Below are 18,278 nucleotides of genomic sequence, written 5' to 3'. Positions count from 1 at the left end.
ACACGGTTGAAATTCCACCCGCAGAAGCAAAAAAAGGAACCACATCCCTTGCCTCCCATTCCATCCCACCGGGCCATTCCGCCATCGTCATTTTGAGCCGCATCGGGCCAAGCCATCCACCGTTGCCCCTTTGTGCGGCGAACAAAAAAAAAAAAAAGAATGTTTTCACCTCCGCCTCCTCCCCCGCAGCATGCCAAGCGCCTCCTCTCCAAAGAAGACCGCCACGGCCGCCACAAGCGCCCAGGGCACGACGGCGCCGGCCCAGCGGTAGGCGAGCAACCCAAACAGGAGCTGCAGGTACCTCCAGGCGCAGGGGACCGCGGCGGCGCGGGGGCAGACCGAGGCGACGGGCTCGAGGCGCAGCAGGCGGTCGGCCGAGGCGGCGACCGGGAAGCCCTTGTACAGGGCCAGGAGCACGACGGCCAGGACGCCGAGCTCGCGCAGCGAGATGGCGGTCGGGTTCTGCGCGACGACCGAGACGCGGTGCAGCGTCGGGTTGAAGTAGGTCGGGCGGCGGGCGGCGGGTGCGGCGCGGGGGTTCGTCACCCGGTAGGCGCCGCCCGTGGTGCCGCGGTTGTTGGGGTCCGGGAACAGGCTTTGGGCGCCGCAGCCGCCTCCGCCGCAAGACATTGTTGCGTTGAACGGGTGGGTTTTGTTTGTTTGTTTGCGGGCGGGGGAGGTGTTGAGCGGGTGGAAATGGAGGGCGCAAGGCGAGAACAGCGGTCAAAAGAGTTGTGGCTTGGTCGTTGTGGTAAACGAATGGATGAGGCTATTCACACGAAATGGGGAATTATTTGCGGACGGCAGGTGTAGTGGACAGACTGGAAGAAACAAGCGCATCTTTATTACGTTTGCGCCGCGTTGCTGCAGCCTTCGGTTCAATTGATTTCATCCTAGAATGGTACAAGATTCCCCGCTTTTCTAGGCAGCCCAGTCGACTTTTGGTGGAGCCACTGTGTTCTCCCGTTCACTTCACATGAGTGTCTGTCTGTTTTGCAACTTTGTGGCTTTGCAACAAAAAACCAGCCACTTGCGGAACAAAGGTCCGGGTAAACGACACAAATTGAATTCAAGGTGGGTGGCTGACACGTGGCCAAACGGAGCGGTGCCGAACTATAAAAGAACCCAGGCATATTGGCAAGTACCTTAACTGGCCGCACATAATGGAAGCTCTGGATGGAACGAGGGAGACTTTAGGGTTTTAGGTTTTCGCCCAAGCGCGCTGCTACGCCCTGAATCGCTTTTCCAGTCTGTCCCTCCGCGGGTGCGAACGATCGATTGCGCGAGCTCGACGAGAATCGAACGATGAAGTTTTTCAACAGGCAAAAGAAATCGGACAGGCCCGACGTTCCGTGGACCAGGTTCCGGGGGTGAAGATTTTGGGATGCCTCTTTTGTATAACCGCTCAACTCATTTCTATTCATTGTCAAAGGACCGACGATCACTCAAACTCACTCACCATCCATTTCCCCCTGAACCATGCCCGAGGAAACGAAAAATGTTTCTTGGCCTAAATTTATCGCGTTCTAGAACTGGACAATAGTAGCAGCGTGCATGGGGCATGCTCCCTCTGGATCAGGACAATCATGTACCTGGAACCCTAACACGTCGACGGCCCCTTTGACGCACCCTCGAATCACACGACACCGTCTCGTCTTTTAATAAGTTCGTCTGTATGGTGCTGCACCCTGGCCCAAAGTTCTAGACCGTTCAACAACCCGCATTAATCTACACCTTAATCGACAGCCCTAGAACCAACCGGTCAATGCTTCTTTTTGTTATATCTTAGGGTTCTTCCTCTTTTTTTTTTCTCCCCTCATCCATTCCTTCAGTCCGTCCTAGCTACGGATATAAAAAGCGTCAATCTTCTTTTTCCCTTTTTCTTTCAAACCTCCCAATTTTACCAGTTCATCATTCATCGTATAAGAAAACAAACACAAAAACAAAAACAAAAAAAAATCTTATTCTCCCTTCCGATCCGCAACTCACTTCAACCTCATGGCCATCGCCGAGCACACAGAACCCTACATCTCCAACATGTGCAAGTGGGACGTCAAATACGATGCCAAGACCAACGAGCGCAAGGCGCTTGTAGTCAAGGACTGCGGCGACAAGTCCTGCCCAGCATCGGCGGCATACGACAAGCCAAGAAAATGACCATGATAGTCTTTTTGGTGGAAGCAGAGATGAGAAACAAGAACAAAAAAAACTGAGGCGAGAACTCCACGGCCCGGCTGCCACATAAAGCCCCGCGGACTGGATATCTGCATTGCGCAACACACCGGACCTTGACGGAAAGGGCCGCTGCTAGCAGTGGAAAAAAAAGCGCGCTGTGAGAAGGGACCACTGGTGTCTCTTTCTCCGACTTCCCATTGAGGGAATAAGCAGTCGCTACCGAATCTCGAGCCCAAAAACCGGGCATCAAGAAGCATGTCACGGGGATATTTGGCGAAGAAGCTGACGCACACAAGAACAAAAAGAGTCATTTGGGCGAATCGACTGAGTGGGCGTCAACAAGGAGTCACGCACTGCGGAGCCTCATTGACAGACCGCTGCAGAAGAGGGGGAGGGGGGGAAAAAGTCTAGACCGAGCGACTCTGTTGATCATCATTCCTCGACAGCCATCTTGTCAAACATTGATAGGGGCAAAAAAGAAAAAAAAAAAGAAAAACATCTATCTGTCAAGAGGAAAATAATCAGCATATCTTTGTGGCGTTTCACAAGGGGGTCCCCGGTCAGGACAATAAACCGTCGAGCGTACCACGTATGTGTCAAAGCCACAAACCGACGACAGAGGCAGGGACATCCCCGAAGGAGGTTAGGGGGATTAAGAGCCGAGTCATGGCATTGACTGGCAATCCCGGGGTTCATGCTGCCTTATGAGAGGCCGGCCAGCCCGAACTCTGGATCCCGGGCTTTGCGGGCTTGGGTTGCAAAGATCCGGATCTCGCCGTACCTTATGTAGATACGCGGGCGGCCCCACCAAATCCCAGCTGCGGCTGAGGCTTTTTTGTATGTAGAATGGGATATTGTTAGATGTCCAGTGACGAGGATCTTGTTAGCTACCTTGCGTGTATACCCCATAAGGCTCAATGTTTCACAAACATCCGAACATTCGCTTGAAAGATGTACATAGATATAGCAAAAAAAGCTAGATATAGAAAAAGCTTCATATTAAAAACAGTAACCAGTGGTTCGAACTTCGAGGATCCAGCTTGATTGAGAATTCAAAGGCTTCACTCCCTCGGTCAAATAGGCGGCCAAATTGAAAAAGAAAAGAAAAAAACGCAAATCAAAGCCCATCTCCTTTGTCAAGACCTGCACAAGGTTTGCATGTTTATCAACTGCATCGTTGCACCTTCCCCCTTGCTCAAAGGCTAACGAGAAGAGTTTTCTTTTTTTTTCATCAAAGGAGAAGGACCGGGCAGGCATATCATGGCTTAAACAGTACTATAAAATGCCGATAAGGTTGAAAACAACTTGTTTCATGTATAGTCCAAAATAGAAAAGATCATCGTCGAGATTTCTTCATTTATATGAAGACGTCGGTGGGGGTTACGTAAAAGCGCTGTCTTGTGGAGCTAAGGGGGGGATAACAACAGTCTGGAATCGACGTGTAAAAATGCCTCTATTTTGCATTGTTTTTTTTTTCTTCAGATAGCCGGGGAGCTCGTAGTCACCGAACCTCATATCATGCTTGACTCCCAAGCAGGACAGCCAAGACCGGGTTGGCCGGGTTGGGAGGACGTCAACTGCCACTATGAACCCGACACACGCATAGGCACGCCGCGAGAGGAAATCTCTAAAAAAAAACATAAAAAAAAAAGAGAAAACGTCTTGACAAGGCACAATGGCGTCAGACTGACAGACCCAACGAGGCGGACTGCAGAAAAAGGCACGAAACAAAAGAGGTAGTTTGTTGCGCATGCCTCAAAGGCTGGAGCAACGAGATAAGAAAGCGGTTCCGGCAGGCTGTAGATATCGGTGGACCGGACTTGAAGGTCGCAATCTCTCCGAGTGACCGAGCCCCGACGTGATGAGCGTAGCTCCATGCCAGTTACGTCCAAGCAGGCGAGATCATGCGACCTGCAGTGGGGAAGCGGCGTGGGCATTTTTTTTTTCGCTGCCATCTTTCCATGACAAGATTCCGGGCGGCTGAGCCTCGATACCTGGGGGGGGCTACTACCACAGCAACCGTCCCCCCAGGGAAAGCCCAGGGCAACACCCGCCTAGAACTGCCGTCAAGCGAGGTCGGAACCCCTTTTGGGGCAAAAGCCGGTAGGAATGCTGTTGCTGCTGCTGCTTGGTCGACGCAGGTACATGCACACTAGAGCCAACACGCAGTTCTAATCGGGAAGGGGCGCATGCCCATCATGTCACGGGATGCAAAGGCCCGAAAAGGATCTGTTGCGCGTTGCAACCACCCTGCCTGCAAAATACTTTACTGCCTTTCGTCTTGGGCCTTTGATGCTTGGCAAAGCTGGCACAGCTTCCTTGTCTGTTATGTGCCTACCTAGCTATATATCAGCGCTCGGATTGTCAAAACTGCAGCTGAAAAGGCCGCAACTTTGATATCATCTCCACCCCGGTGCAGCAGCATAGTGAGAGTTTCTTTGCTTATATGAAAGACGTTTGAGGTTTACGTAAACATGTAGTATGGTGTAGGGATATAATCCAGGATTGATGTGTAAGAATGCTTTTATGTATATACATCTCGGTAGCAGGGACGTCCTTAATAATTGGACTACAGATAATCTTGACCATGTAATCAATGTGCTTGTCTTGGCTCTCTGTGGTCAGTGGGACAGGTGGAAAGTGTTCGTAACCGGTGGGCTTTTACAGTACACGCGACGGCCAGCCCTATAGGCTGTTTTGGGGGGGGGGGGGGTCGGCAGACTGTTGAAGCAATACGATGGTGAGCCACCCGTCAGCCAGCCCGACCAAGCCTGACCTGCTCCTACAAGTTTGCAGCGCTAATTCAGTATGCATCCCATCTGCCACATGTTGGCGGGGTGGTTCCAGTTTTTTTTTCTTTTCTTTTTTTTTCGTTTTGTTCTTTTTTTATCTCCTGACACTTTTGCAAGGAACTGAAAGATCGCCCATTCCGGCGACTACACCCGCGCATCTCCATCCAGCTGTTGCTGCCACGAAACAAATCCAAAAGCAATTAAGCGTTTGTTTCGAGAAAGCATAATGACATCAAAGCGCAAGGTCAATGAGATGGTTGTAGAGAGAGAATGTGAAAAGGTGAAGAAAATAGGCACGTGAAAAACGCCATTTTTTGGGCTTCCTGAAACGAGGAACAAGAAAGCGGCTCTGGGGACGGAAATGGAGCTGGATTTTGGAGCTGGCATGGATGCTCCTCCAATCCGATGTAGCAGAGTCATTGCCAAGCATCTTAGTCTCCTGGATGCAGTGGAGAACCAGTTCGTGTGAGAAGCAAGCTTTCTGTGTGGTCCGTGGAGGCAAATGGCGGTGATGCGCTCTGGCATTCATCGCAGCGCAGAGCTGTCCATCATAACTAACGAATACTGAGTAGAACAGGTTGACTAGACCTAGACCCAATTAGGCAATTTTGGGCAGTCATGGGCAAGAAAGCAACTCATTTCGTGAGACTAATGGTGTAGCTTCCCTTGGCAAAGCCAATCGGATTGCTGCGGCCCCTTTGTGTTGGGTGTCCAATAAAAGACCTCAGATACAGTCCAAATCGACATTTCAGCCCATATTCGCGTCCGTTATTGAACCTGCGGACTCGGAGGGCTCCTGTCTGTCGGGGCATAAAATCCAAAAAAAAATCGTCCTGATGCCGTCACGTCCGCCATGAAATGGAGGCAACACTGCAAATATTTGCTGAGTGATGTGTTTATACAAGTCTGCTGAGAGCCTGCTTCAATTTCTCGCAGTAATTCCCCTCTCCTTGGACAAGACGGAAAACTCGATGCTCCTGTGCATTCTCAACACGTTGTAGCTCGAATCCGAGCCCATTCTTAGTCGAGACCATGTCCGACCCGTCCAAGACTGCTTCGAACGAGAGGTAAAAAAAACCCCTCCGAGGCTACCTAACCTAAACCTACACATGGTCCTTTTGCTCGACCTTGGTTGTTATACATGCATGCTCCACACAATTCTGACTGATGGGTCACAGACGGTCCACCACAGTGCGCCCAACATCGCAGTCCCTCACGCAGTGGCTCGACGAAGCTTGCCAGTCCAACGTTACTCTACGCCTGTCCACCGCAACAAAGCCCGCGTCTCCCCAAGAGCGTGTGAGCGAGAAGAGGATGGATGCACTGGCTGCCATGCGGCAGTTCGACAGGGATATGAATAAGAAGCCCTGATCAGGAAATTGCCCGCCAAGCATTCTTTTTTTTTCCTTCCTTTTTTTCCCTTTTTTTCCTTTTTTTGCATATCTTCTTTTTCTTTTTTTGGTGTTGAAAAGGGGAAAGCGACTAGCGAATGCGACGTTTACATCAATTATCATGTGTCATTTCATTTTGTCTTCATTCCATCCAATATATTTCAAAGGATTTATGCTCTTCCTTCATCAGCACTCATAGGCTACCTTTGTTTCTAACCTCCCGGAGTTCTGTGGCGAACGACTCTTCATTTATTTTACTACTTCGACTTGTCTTCTTCTTTTTGATCAAGCTCTATATAAAATGCGTCAACTTTCGTTGCAATTACAAAGTGTGCAATTTGAGCCTCCGTGATAACTCTCGCTTGATTCTGCATACGGTCATGACAGGGAGCTGGTGGTTTAAAATTCGCAAAGAGTGATGCGCGTAGGGAATCTCCTTCACAAAAGTGACCAAAAGTGGGATTATAGCTATGTACACAAGGAATTCTCCGCTTCGTCAATAGAGCTTGGGACGGGAGTGTGTAAGTGAAGCACGCAGCACAAGTTATTGACACGACACACGAGGAACAATAGTATATGTTGTGTCGCTTACTCTATCCAAGGTGACAGTTAATCACTGGTGGCTAATAGTTACTTGCGTTTTATGTCTTGTCAATCAATATAAGATGGCTATACTGTCTAGAACCTAGAGTAACAATATCAGATGGAAGTTGGAACGTTAAAGGTCGAAATGTGAGTATATACTGACAATGTCCCAGAAATCAAAGCAAAAAGTTTCAATGAGTGGATAATCAAATGAAATCAAGTGCAACACCAATCAGAAAGTCCAATCAAACCGACGTATAAAAACTTGTACCAACAATGAAGCTAACAGGACACTAACGCGGAGGATTAACATGATGGCTAGATTGACCCCGGTATATATTGCCCACCATCCAGCCGGAGCTCAGACCAGTCTCTGGCACAACGACCCCTCCGAATATTGACTATGCATCTTTCGGAAGCCAATAAGCTTCAGCCTAGTGCTCAGTGAGTGTCCAAGTACTTACTGAACTTGAGTATGAATACGCAAGTAGTGAATCGGCTTTTTAGGCAAGGTCACATTGTGCTAACTCGGAATATTTAGTTCCCAACACATTGTCGGGCTTCCTTTACAAGAATGGTGAAACTGAGGATGATCAAGACGAGTATAATGAGCACCACTATGCTTACGAGGAGGATGTTGACCGCCAGTAGAGTTTGCAGAGGGAATTTGTCTTTGTGAACTTTACAAAAAAGTGTTATTGAATTCTATGAAACTTGCACCAAAACCCCTGGGTTGTATCGTCTGACACCAATCTATAATCCGCTTGCTTGTATGAAATGTAGGCAAAAATTCAAACTCCGACTCAAAAGGAAAGACAAGGAAAAGAAAAACACCGTAATCATGCCACCACCGAGGTGCTCACAGACCACAGGAGAATCCAAAACTAGTGTCCTAATCAAACAGGACAAATCATTTATTAGCAAACCACTCCCAGCCAACGGCAAAACTCTCCAAGCTCAGCCAAAACTCACCATAGACAGAATCCTCATCGCCACCCAGCTTCGCAGCCGCGGCGTGCGCCTCGGCGTCTGCCGCCTTCTTCTTGCCGGCCGAGGAGCCCTTGAGCAGCGACCTCCAACCACTGCTGCTGCTGCTGCCGGTCTTGTGCTGCGGCTTCTTGGCGTAGTGGCCCGGTTTCCTCGCAGTCATGGCCTTGTACGCCTCTCCGCTCCAGGGCATGGCCGGCCCGAGCGCCAGGGCGGCGGCGTAGGCGTGGCTGGTCCCGGTGCTCGGTGGGGCCGGCGTGTGCGACACGGTCGACTGGCTGTGGGTGGTTTGGCCGTTGGCCGAGACGTGACTTGTGGTTGACGACATTGTGGTTGTGGGTGTTGTGGTTTGTGGGTGTTGTCGTAATGGGAGACGATTGTGAGTAATGTGTTGTCTTTGAATAGTCAAGTGTAGAAATGTATGCTTCTGTCAACCTGCAAGGTAGAGATGTTTGTTGTTTGAACTACTTCTTGATCATCTGGAAGGAGGATCCAAGTTCAGCTTATATACAATCAAAAAAATGATATCCAAATTTTTCGCCGATGACTGATATTCCTCGCTGAAATGTTTGTCATAGACTCATAGTCTTCTCCGAGCTCCGCAGTACGACGTCGGCTTGGTTGATTTTCTTGTACAGCAAGCATATGCAGTGGGTACATTATCCGAGGGCTGTGGCACCATTCTCTTTAGCGGGTTTTCCAGTTCAGCTAATACGGCTGTCGCCCGAGAAAGGCTTAGATCGGTTCATTGCGTAAATATGCAGCAGCTCCATATACCGCCCTATAACCCTGCAAGTGGTGGGTGTCGATCGGTGCCTAATTAAACCGGCTTACGAACTGTTGCGTTTCAGGGTCAGGGTAGCCAAGAATGCCTAGACTAGACTAGAGAGTGTTTTTTTGTCGCCGAAAGCCGACCTTGTCATTCTTGTTGCTTCGCAGTTCAGCCCTAACCCGCTTTGCCCGTAACCAGCGGTGAGCGCCAACATGAACCAGTCCAGCTCCGAGAGCCGAGCCCCGCGCTGACAAATTTCACAGAATCTCCTGCCAAGCGCCTGTCCATTACCAACCTTGACTGCAATCGACTACGACAATCCGAATGTAAACAAGTAGACGGCTACGAGATTGTTCATCCACTATTAGTCACATGGATCAGCTAGCAAGGGTTACAGCATCATTGGCGTCAAAAAGCAAAACGAACCATAGTCCGGGGTTGATCCCCGACAGCAAATGGAAGCCGAAGCCGTGACTCTTACTTCGGTTCCACGCCGACGCAACGGTCGCCAACAGGCCTGCGAGCCGTGTCGAAAGCGGAAACTCGCTTGCGACCACTCCCTGCCCACATGCTCTCGGTGCAAGCGTCGCAACGCCGAGGGCGGCTGCGTCTACCTCGTCGCGTCTGCCAACGGCACCCCCGCGAGACCGCGCGCCGGTGATGGTCTGCGTCAGAGGAGCACGCGGCCAGGCACCACCAGCACGCACTCGGCGCCGATCAATCCGGTTCGGGCACAGCCGCCTCACCATGCGCGCCGCGCCTCGGATCTGCCCTCGCCGCTGGCGTCGTCGTCGTCGTCGTCGGCGTCAATGACTCCCGGCAGCGGCGGCGCTCCCCCGTCGCCGTCAATCGCCCTAGACAACCCCGGCTACCTGGGCCCGACCAGCTTCTCGGCCGTCTTTAGGGAGGCCCAGGGCCACCTCAGCCCGGCACCCGCCCCGGTGAGCGGCGTCGACGGCCGCTGCCCTCCAGGCGTGGCGGCGGCAGCAACACGCCATGCCGAGACGCCGTTCCCGCACAGGACGTCCCCCTGCAAGCTGGACCGCGCCGTCTCGCTCCTCCAGGCCCTCCCCAACCTCCAGACCGCCCGGCTGCTGGCCGAGATCAACGTCAGCCCCATGGACGCCTGGGTGCGCCCCGCGGCCGTGCACATGATGGAGTCCATGTACGCCGTCTTCTTTGCGTCGTGCGACGGCCGGCCCACCTCGTCCCCTTCGACCGCGGAGCTCCGCGCCATGGCCGAGCTGATATTCGCCAACACGGCCACGACGCTCAACGACGACATTGACGACCCGGCGGCTTGGATGGCCAGCTTCTCGGGCCGCAACATGCGCTGGGAGTCGGTGGGCGAGGTGTTTGTGATATTCGCCTTTGGGGCGCTCGAGCTCAACGCCAGCTGCAACTGGGAGCAGATCCGGGCCGGCGTGGCCGGGACCGTCTTCGAGGGCAAGGAGGACCGCACGCTGGCCCTCGGCTGGAAGGACTGCGCGGCCAAGTGCGCCGAGTTCTGCAAGGGCGAGCAGCCCAGCTCCCTGCTCGTGAGCCTGTACCACAAGAACATCGTGCTCGAGTCCATGGACTCGGGCGACACGAGCTTCTTGTCCTTTACCCTCTGCGCCGAGGCCGTCGCCCTCTGCCACTACCTGGGCCTGCACGTCGATCCGGCCGCCGGCGACGACCGAGCTGCCAAGGTCACGGCGTCGGCCGAGGCGCGGAGGCGCGCCTGCTGGGGCATCTTCACCATTGACAAGATCGGCGCCATCTGCACGGGCCGCCCGCCGCTCTTCAACCGGAGGTACATGTCCACGCGCATGCCGCTCGACGTGTCCAACGAGGACCTCCTGCTGCCTCAGGACCAGCTCGAGGAGGCGGTGCGGCTCAAGGTGGACGAGAACGGCTGGAATCGGGACAGGGACAGGCTGTACCCAGTCAAGTACGTGAGGGCCCGGATCCCCATGATAGTCATACGGGATGAGATATTGGAGCTGGCGCTGGGGCCGGCCGATACGTTGCAGCGGAGTTATGACCAGCTGTGAGTATTTGCTGTTCTCTGGTGGTTTCAAGGCCTAGTGCTGCCTGCTGATTGCTCTGCTGATTTCTCTGCTGACGACCCCCCCGCATCACAGCATTCGACTGTGCCGAGACTCGGGACGCTGGTACAAGTCGCTCCCCCAGCTGCTCAGCTACAACCACCTCGACATCAAGGACTCGTCAATGGACGTCACCGTGCTGTACGCCAAGATCATGCTCCGGCTCGAGCACCTGCAAAACGTCTTTTTGATCGAGCGGCTGCTGAAAAAGGTCGGACACCCGGACCCGTCGGACGCGCTGCTGCAGGCCAGCGTCGAGATTGTCAGCATAACGTCGGCGCTGTGGACGCACCGTGACCGGCTCTGCGGGCAACATCGGGATTTTGAGTGGATTGTCAGTCTCTTTTTTTTCCCCATTTGTGTCCAATAATGAAAAGAATGCAAACGCAATTCATCAAACCCATACTGACCATTCAACACAGCTCATCTCGTATGCCGCACCGGCCAGCGGAGTGCTGTGCGGGGAGCTCCTGCAGCCCCTACGTCAGCACGCGAGCGACAATCACAGCATATCCCGATCCAACATCATCCAGCAGCTGAGCCTGCTGGTAGGGTTCCTCGACTGGATCGACACGTCGGCGCCAAACGCGCGGCTGTGCTGTGCCGTCAAGGAGGCCATCGATCGCGTGCTGGCCCAGGTGCTCAACAAGCCATGCCAGCCGTGTCATCCAGCGGCGCGAGCCGAACCTGCCCAGCCGGCCACGGCCACGACGACCACTTCGGCGGCGACGGTCGGCGCCACCCTCGGCGTCGCCGAGCCGGGGCACTCTGGAGGGCTGGTCGAGATGCAGGCGTCGATGGGTGGACACGGCGCTCAGCACCACTATCAGCAGCAACAGCAGATGCTGCTGCAGGATCTGGACTTTATGACGAGCGACATTACCGACTTTTTCAACCTCGACCTGCTCGACACGTTTGACTTTTTACGACCCGAGCCTACGTGAAAAGAGGATGAGGGGGTTGTGAATGAAGAAAAAAAAGAGAGAAAAGAATAAAAATTACAAATAGAGCCCATACCGCGATGCATATGTGTAAGAAAGTACTATCCTAATTTTACGTAAAAAAAGAAGGATCCGGAAAAAAAAACCTAAATCGTCAACACAATCTCCTAGATTCCAGTCCGTCGGATAGACGAAACCACCGACGAACTGTTCGTCTCTCTCCCCAAAAAGGTATCAATCACTCACTCCATCGAGGAGAACCACCCCCAAGCACCATCTTTCGTCTTTCCATGTCCCTCCCTCACTAGATGTTTCATTGTCTTGCAACCGTTGGTCATTTAGGCCCGTAAAAAAAAAGAGAAAAAAAAAGAAAGAAAAAAAATCCACAATCTATAATGACAACGACCGACTTTTGTTTGCCGCTCAATCACGCCGTCTTGACGACACCAGTCCAGGTCCACAGGAAGGGGTTCGACGCGGTGGCAGTAAGCTCGTGGATGCGGCCGCCCGAGAGCCCGAACAGTGACATGGTCTGCGTGGCGGCCAGCGACTGCCACTGGGCGGTGCGGCCGTCCGACTTGCCGCCGTCAAAGTTGGCAATCGACGCGGGCTGCACGCTCCACGTGTCGCCGCGCCAGATGGCCGACATGAGCTGGTTGCGCGTGTCCGTGTACGACAGCAGGTTGTTGAACCAGCCGTTGGCGCCGTACGTGATGCTCGCGATCTCGGGCGAGGGGTTGATGGCGAGGCCGGCGGCGAGGGGCTTGTCTGTTTGTTTTGGGCGAATGGGTTAGCGGGATGCGTCGAGTGTCTTGTGTGCGCGATTCATGTTGCTTGCTTCATCAGAGAGGCTGAGGTCGTCGTGTTCCAAAATTGAAGCGCGGTATTGCCGATTGGTGGAAGGTGGCCCGGTGGGAAAAAGAAAAGTGGAATGACGTGGGAAAGACAAAAGGAATTAAGGTTCGGTTCAGGCAGGGGGGCTTGGGTTTCACCCTTGGACCAGGTTTCAGGACCCAGAGGACCCAGAAGCCCACATCAACGTCTCTCCCCCGCCCCGGTTTAAACCAAAAGCAGGTAAAATGATGAGGCTTATGTTGTGGAGAAGTAAAGACCAAAAAAAAGCAAGTGGAGAAGGAACTTACCAAAGTTGCCCTGCGCCCAGCCAAAGTTGTTCAGAGGCCCGTTGAGCATCTCCACCAGGTTCGTGCCGGCGGCCAGGTACAGCCTCAGGGCGTTGGTCTCGGTGCCGAAGGGACCGGTGCCTCGGAAGTCGGTAAACGTAGACATGGAGAGCGCGGTGCCGGGAGCGGCCGAGTCAAAGATGCTGCCCTGGTCCACCCACTCGCCGTTGGTAAAGTTGGCCAGCCTGATGCCGCTGGTGGCGTCGTCCTGCCACGTCACAAACAGGCTGCGCGTGCAATTTGTGCACAGCTGCCGCGTCGAGCTGATGCGGGACCCCGGGGCCACCGTCGCCTTGATCTTTGCGCCCATCAGGCCCAGGTTCCAGCTGTCGGCGGTGGGGACCGTCGAGAAGAGCTCCTGGATCTCGCGCTTCGAGTTTAGGTAGTAGATGTTGTGCTGCAGGTTGTTGGACACGGCCGTCAGCGGCGTCCCCGAAAGCACGTCCAGGCCCGTCAGGTTGCTCTTGGTCATGATGTCCTTGGTCACGTTGAAGCTCTTCCACACGTTGCTGAGCGAGTCGCGCGCCGCTATCATGAGGCTGTTGTCGCGCGCCTGGTATACCACCGCCGTGTGCCCCACGCCGTTGGCCTCGGTCCAGTTGACGGCCGCGAGGCGGCCCTTATCTAGGACACCCTCCGCTCCGCTGTTCTTCCTGGCCGCGCCGCCCACGGCGACGCCGACCGAGATGGCAATGATGAGCACGATGAGCAGCCCCAGCCCCGCGGCGCCGTACATGACCGTTTTGCGCGGGTAGCCCCAGATGTAGGGCTTGTCGACGGGCTTGGGCACGTCGCCCTGCGCTACGCCGGCCTCGCCGCGGTACGTCGCCGCCATCTGCGCCACCTCGGCCTCGCTGTACGACTTGTACGCCGGCGCCGGCTCCGCCACGATGGACGCCGTGCTGGGCGACCTCCTGAGCCCCGCCGTCTTGACGTCCGAGGGCGCCGCCGCCGTCTTGCCACTGTTGGGTGCGTAGGGGAGTCCGACCGGCGGGCGGGCGAGCGTGGCGCTGTCGGTCGACTCGGGCAGGCTGTGGTCCGGGTTGTATTCGGCCTCGAGGCAGATCTTTTCGTCCCAGTACTCCTGCGTCGGTTGCACGACGGGCGGCGGCGCGGGGACCACCTCGATCTGGCCCGACGGGCCTGGAGTCATGTTGTTGTACTGCTGCTGTTGTTGTTGCTGAGCTCCTCCGGGTGTGACTGCGCTCGGGGGCGCGGCCGGCGAGGCGGTGGCCTGCGCGGGCGTCGCCAGCGACTGGACGGGCGACACGGTCATCTCGATTTCCTCGGGCTTGGGATTCCTGTAGTGGTTCATGTCGTTGCTGTTTGGGATCGACAACGCCGGGATCATGGGAGCACCTGCTCCCGACATTCTTCTTTTTCTGTTGTTATTCTGCGGTTTTGCTGATGGTTTTCGTTTCCGAGCTGTTGTGATTCTTGTTTTGCTTTTTCTTGTTCGTCTTTCTCTTCCTCCCCGAGGCTTGAATTATCAAATCTTTGTTCTTGGTCAATCTGATGTTGGCAGTGTATATGACCTTATCCTTCCTTTCTGTCCTCCCCTTGTGGTCAAAGGAAGAAAGAAAGAAAAGGCAAGGTTATTTTTGCGCCAGCAACAAAAAAACCCTGACGCAAAAAAAAGCCAAAAACAAGAAAAGAGAGACAAAAAAAGAGACAAAAAAGAATGAAAGGTCCCTCACAAGAAAGTGGGGGATGTAATTGTCGAGCCGGATTAATATCAAGATGTAATGGGGGGAATTGCTTCTCCTCCTTGAATTAGGGGAACCAGAAAACCAAGCAAAAGAACGAAGCAGAATTGGGACAAAGAAAGACTTGGGGTTGGGACGAAAAATGGCAGGAGGAACAGCAGAAGTGAGGCCACCAGAAGGGGGGGTATGGAGCAGTCAAGTCTGAAACGAACCAAAGCCAAAATAAAGTGAAGATTTAAAAAAAGAATGGAAGCGGGCACGACCTGCGTGTCTCGATCAAAAAACAGAACGAGAAGCGGACGAAAGAAAGGAGCGCAGATGCGTAAACCATATACATGTGGCGAAGAGAAAAAGAAGAAGAAGAAAAAGAAGGGGAAAAAACGTAAAACCGAATAGAGTGACGAAAATGTGGGAAACAAGACGATTTTGACAAGAAGCGTAGATCAAAAGAATTGAGAAACACAAATGAACAAGGAAAAGACTTCAGACGCCCAAACCAACCCCAAAGAAAGTAAGTCCGTGCTGTCAACCCGATTCGTGTGTCGTCGTAGCACAACTTTCTTGTCACTTGCAAAACCCGGAAGAAGGCTCGAACCGAAAGGGAACAAAGAGGATACCACCAGATGCAAACAAGCGGAGGGGTCTGGTCCATCCCTCTCTCTCTCTCTCTCTTTCGCCAGCCAGCTTTTACAAGGGCGAGGGTAGCCTAGCGCGGCCTGCATGCCAGCTGGGTGGTACTCGGTAGTGTACGAGTAAAACAGCAAACCCAACCCTACAACGAAGCGCGGACAGTCTGCAGAGGGGACGGGACCGACCCCTCTGAGGTGAGGACGAAAAAAAAAGGATCCATCACTACCATACAGATTGCGTACCCGGGAGGGCCCTCTCTTCTCGGTTGCATGGCTTGACGCGACCAGGGGTGGGGCGAGGGAGACGCTTGGGAACTGGGGCGGGGTTTCCACACCGGCCTGGGGTTTTACGTGGTAATCCCCAAGCCAAGGGCCAAGTTAAGCTATGGGCTGTGTGTGGCATCTTCTTTTTTTTTTTTTTTTTTTTTTATTCCCTTCGTTCTTTCCTGCAAGGGTGGCTACTACTCAATCAGGGATGGTGCAGAAACCACACAAAAAAGGTAAAGAAAAATGACCAGGGGTGGGTGGACAGGGGTTGACGAGCATCCCGCTAGGCTCCCGAAAAGAAAGAGACATCAAAGGCAGGCACAAATGAAAAGGCTGCCCTGTTTTTGTGGAGATGGGGCTCTGGGATGGAGGTCTCGGCTCCCAAGAGATCATGCGCCGGACCAGGGGCCGATGCAACGGGTTTGGTGGAAAGTCTAACGGGGAGGGGATCGTAGTACCACGTACTGCTGAATAGAGTAATTGCATCACTTGGCCATGCATAAGCAAACAAAGGAACAAGAAGAAATTAATGACAGCCAGATTGACAGCCAGATAGGCAGACAGACAGAAAGACGTACAATTGAGCAAGGTTTACCAAAAATGCAGAGATGACAGGTGCCCCGAAAAAATTCGGGTCGAGACAAGACGACACAAAGTTTGATCTGGCGGCTGTCTGTGTGCTCATTCCGATTCTGGGTCGTGGCCTTAATTCTCTTTTTGTGCAACAAAATCAACCCAAAAAAAGAGCCAGGGCTCCATGCCTCGGCAACAACGCGCGACGACACGATATGAAGAAGAGACACCAAAAAGATAGAACCCTGGACGAGTGGTCAAGTGGCAGGCTTGAGGGCTCGGATCACCACACCAACATCTGGGCATGGGGGTTTTACTGGCAGGGTTGCTTACTCGCGGGGTGGCGACGAACAGAGCCGAACCAGGATTACCTTTTGTTAGGATTGCTCCGCCAAGCACCGCATCTGTACTGCAGAGTATGTACGTGGTCTCGATGGGTTCAAGGACTACTACCAAGTACTACCCAAGCCTTGCAGAGCTGAACCCACAATTTTTCCGTTCAACTTCCTCCCAGCATCCGAGCGGGCAGACAAACAACCGTGTGCATCCCGGTTTATCTCGTGTCGAACGAGATAAACTGTTACTGTCAACCTGCACGTACCTGTTTGAATGATTGCATAACTGGGATTATCCTTTTGGCTGCACCTCTGTGCATTGGGATGACTGACAAGAAAAACGTGGGAGCCCGGAGCATTGGACGGACCGACTACACCTTTGAGAGGGGTGATATCAATTGACTGACACGGAATGGCACGATGAAAAAAACGTAGACGCGACATCGGATACAAAGGTTGGAGGGAACAAAACAACAAAGCAATGCGAATTGTTGATGGATCGCTCGGTTCCAAGGATTCCAAATAAACGGTCGAGAAACAATGCACACACCCGTGGGTTAACAAGGCTAACATTATGTCGCAAATTCGATTCTCGAGACCAGAAACCAAGGAAAAAAATTATCGAAAATTATCAAAACAGAAACTTAAGCGACCGTCTGTTTCCTTTTGGTTTTGCCCTTTTTGCCACCATAAAACATGCAGGTCGCTACCGGGGGGTAAAGTTGAGATGAAAATGGACACAATACAGAACCGCTGTGCAAAAAAAAATAATGAAAGCTGCTTTGTTGCTGGGTACTAGTAGGTATTTTGGGCAAAAAGCCCCCAATCGACCCTAGACCGACACTGAATCATTCGCACGCTCTTGTACCCTTTGGGAACTCGAAATTTATGCAGGTAAAACGTTGTTATCCATCGACGCGAGGAAGAAAAGCTCGCCCTCGTGTTCCCTGAATAAAATTCGCATTGTTCAATGCGCGTAGCGCCAGTGGCGTAATGCTCGTTGTATAATCATCTCTTGGTCATGTCATGAGTTTTGTTCAAGGAAAAGACCACCGGAAATGTTGTATCCCATCCGTCTCCAAGACCTCCAACAATGCCAGAGCGCGTTGCTCCCGCGCCGCCGTTCTCCTGCCAAGCTTTCTTGGAGGCTAGCAAAGCAGGTGATCATACCTGGTGCAGAGTCATGACTCTTTCTTTTTTTTCGAGGGCCCCGGAAGCTGGGCTGGATTCTAACTCTGTAGCGTTGCTACTACATTTGAGAGTTGGACGACTCCAATTTTTTTCTCTTGGCGGGTGGGTAGGCGAGCTGAAGGACAAGGATTTCGGTCAGACAGATAGATGAAAGATTCTGTAGCTATTCGTTAATTTTAACGAAACCGAAAGGCTTGGTGCCGACATGCACGACGCTTTGTATTGGGTCTAGACCCTATCGGTTCAGGGAAAGCACAAGCCAGTTCTTGTTGGAATAACTCGTTACCGCTACGTAAAAGGAATTGCAAGGCAAAAGAAAATAAAAATAAAAAGTTCTATGCTGGACTATTTTATCTCCAAGTGAGACGTCTGCAGTACTGCACATGGCTCCAAACATATCAAAACCCACTCCAAATCCACACCGCAACCAGTTACGCATTTGCTGGCTGCCTGCTTCCCAAGTTCCCATCTTTTTTTTTTTTTTACCTTTGCAACGTCTCATTGGATCAAACATCACCACCCTTCCCAGTCCCTGACAGGTTGTTTTCTCTCGGGAACAACGTGCCGTAGAACCACACGGACCAAAAAGAACGAAGTCCCTTGCTGCAGGCGACAAGAAGCTTTACCGCCAATGTGTTACTGCAGGAGTGAATCGTGGGACAA

The 18,278-nt window shown here is 52.8% G+C and overlaps 6 protein-coding genes across 6 annotated transcripts; 4 read left to right on the top strand and 2 right to left on the bottom strand.

Annotated features, from left to right (window-relative positions):
• The first annotated feature begins 77 nt into the window (after window positions 1-77).
• On the top strand, window positions 78-913 carry MGG_17038 (uncharacterized protein). The gene has a single exon (XM_003716022.1). The coding sequence runs from the start codon at window positions 160-162 to the stop codon at window positions 811-813; it is 654 nt and encodes a 217-aa protein (XP_003716070.1). The 5' UTR covers window positions 78-159; the 3' UTR covers window positions 814-913.
• Window positions 914-1,998: 1,085 nt separating this feature from the next.
• Window positions 1,999-2,245, top strand: MGG_13996 (uncharacterized protein; the record flags this gene model as incomplete). The annotated part of the gene is made up of 2 exons (XM_003716021.1): window positions 1,999-2,114; window positions 2,167-2,245. 2 exons carry the CDS (start codon window positions 1,999-2,001, stop codon window positions 2,243-2,245), a joined length of 195 nt encoding a protein of 64 aa, XP_003716069.1.
• A 3,754-nt stretch (window positions 2,246-5,999) lies between these two features.
• Window positions 6,000-6,338, top strand: MGG_17037 (uncharacterized protein; the record flags this gene model as incomplete). Its single annotated transcript, XM_003716020.1, has 2 exons — window positions 6,000-6,034; window positions 6,146-6,338. 2 exons carry the CDS (start codon window positions 6,000-6,002, stop codon window positions 6,336-6,338), a joined length of 228 nt encoding a protein of 75 aa, XP_003716068.1.
• A 1,247-nt stretch (window positions 6,339-7,585) lies between these two features.
• On the bottom strand, window positions 7,586-8,480 carry MGG_08552 (uncharacterized protein). The gene is made up of 2 exons (XM_003716019.1): window positions 7,916-8,480; window positions 7,586-7,835 (listed from the first exon to the last, which is right to left on the bottom strand). The coding sequence occupies exons 1-2, from the start codon at window positions 8,256-8,258 to the stop codon at window positions 7,828-7,830; spliced, it is 351 nt and encodes a 116-aa protein (XP_003716067.1). The 5' UTR covers window positions 8,259-8,480; the 3' UTR covers window positions 7,586-7,827.
• A 529-nt stretch (window positions 8,481-9,009) lies between these two features.
• On the top strand, window positions 9,010-12,205 carry MGG_13994 (uncharacterized protein). Its single transcript, XM_003716018.1, has 3 exons — window positions 9,010-10,734; window positions 10,829-11,126; window positions 11,215-12,205. Exons 1-3 carry the CDS (start codon window positions 9,158-9,160, stop codon window positions 11,734-11,736), a joined length of 2,397 nt encoding a protein of 798 aa, XP_003716066.1. The 5' UTR covers window positions 9,010-9,157; the 3' UTR covers window positions 11,737-12,205.
• MGG_08551 (uncharacterized protein) lies at window positions 11,650-15,226 on the bottom strand. The gene is made up of 2 exons (XM_003716017.1): window positions 12,876-15,226; window positions 11,650-12,501 (listed from the first exon to the last, which is right to left on the bottom strand). Exons 1-2 carry the CDS (start codon window positions 14,284-14,286, stop codon window positions 12,161-12,163), a joined length of 1,752 nt encoding a protein of 583 aa, XP_003716065.1. The 5' UTR covers window positions 14,287-15,226; the 3' UTR covers window positions 11,650-12,160.
• Between the last annotated feature and the right edge of the window lie 3,052 nt (window positions 15,227-18,278).

The sequence above is a fragment of the Pyricularia oryzae genome, chromosome 4 (assembly GCF_000002495.2).
Source record: "Pyricularia oryzae 70-15 chromosome 4, whole genome shotgun sequence".
Classification (NCBI taxonomy): Eukaryota; Fungi; Ascomycota; class Sordariomycetes; order Magnaporthales; family Pyriculariaceae; genus Pyricularia; species Pyricularia oryzae.
This window is presented reverse-complemented; position numbering and strand designations above follow the sequence as displayed.

Bases quoted from the DNA above. Each gene is read 5' to 3' on its own strand.
- MGG_08551 (XM_003716017.1), bottom strand. From the start codon at position 14,286: ATGTCGGGAGCAGGTGCTCCCATGATCCCGGCGTTGTCGATCCCAAAC. The intron at 12,502-12,875 runs GTAAGTTCCTTC...CAAAACAAACAG, and splicing joins CTGGGCGCAGGGCAACTTTG to ACAAGCCCCTCGCCGCCGGC.
- MGG_17038 (XM_003716022.1), top strand. From the start codon at position 160: ATGTTTTCACCTCCGCCTCCTCCCCCGCAGCATGCCAAGCGCCTCCTC.
- MGG_13994 (XM_003716018.1), top strand. From the start codon at position 9,158: ATGGAAGCCGAAGCCGTGACTCTTACTTCGGTTCCACGCCGACGCAAC. The intron at 10,735-10,828 runs GTGAGTATTTGC...CCCGCATCACAG, and splicing joins CAGCGGAGTTATGACCAGCT to CATTCGACTGTGCCGAGACT. The intron at 11,127-11,214 runs GTCAGTCTCTTT...CATTCAACACAG, and splicing joins ATCGGGATTTTGAGTGGATT to CTCATCTCGTATGCCGCACC.
- MGG_08552 (XM_003716019.1), bottom strand. From the start codon at position 8,258: ATGTCGTCAACCACAAGTCACGTCTCGGCCAACGGCCAAACCACCCAC.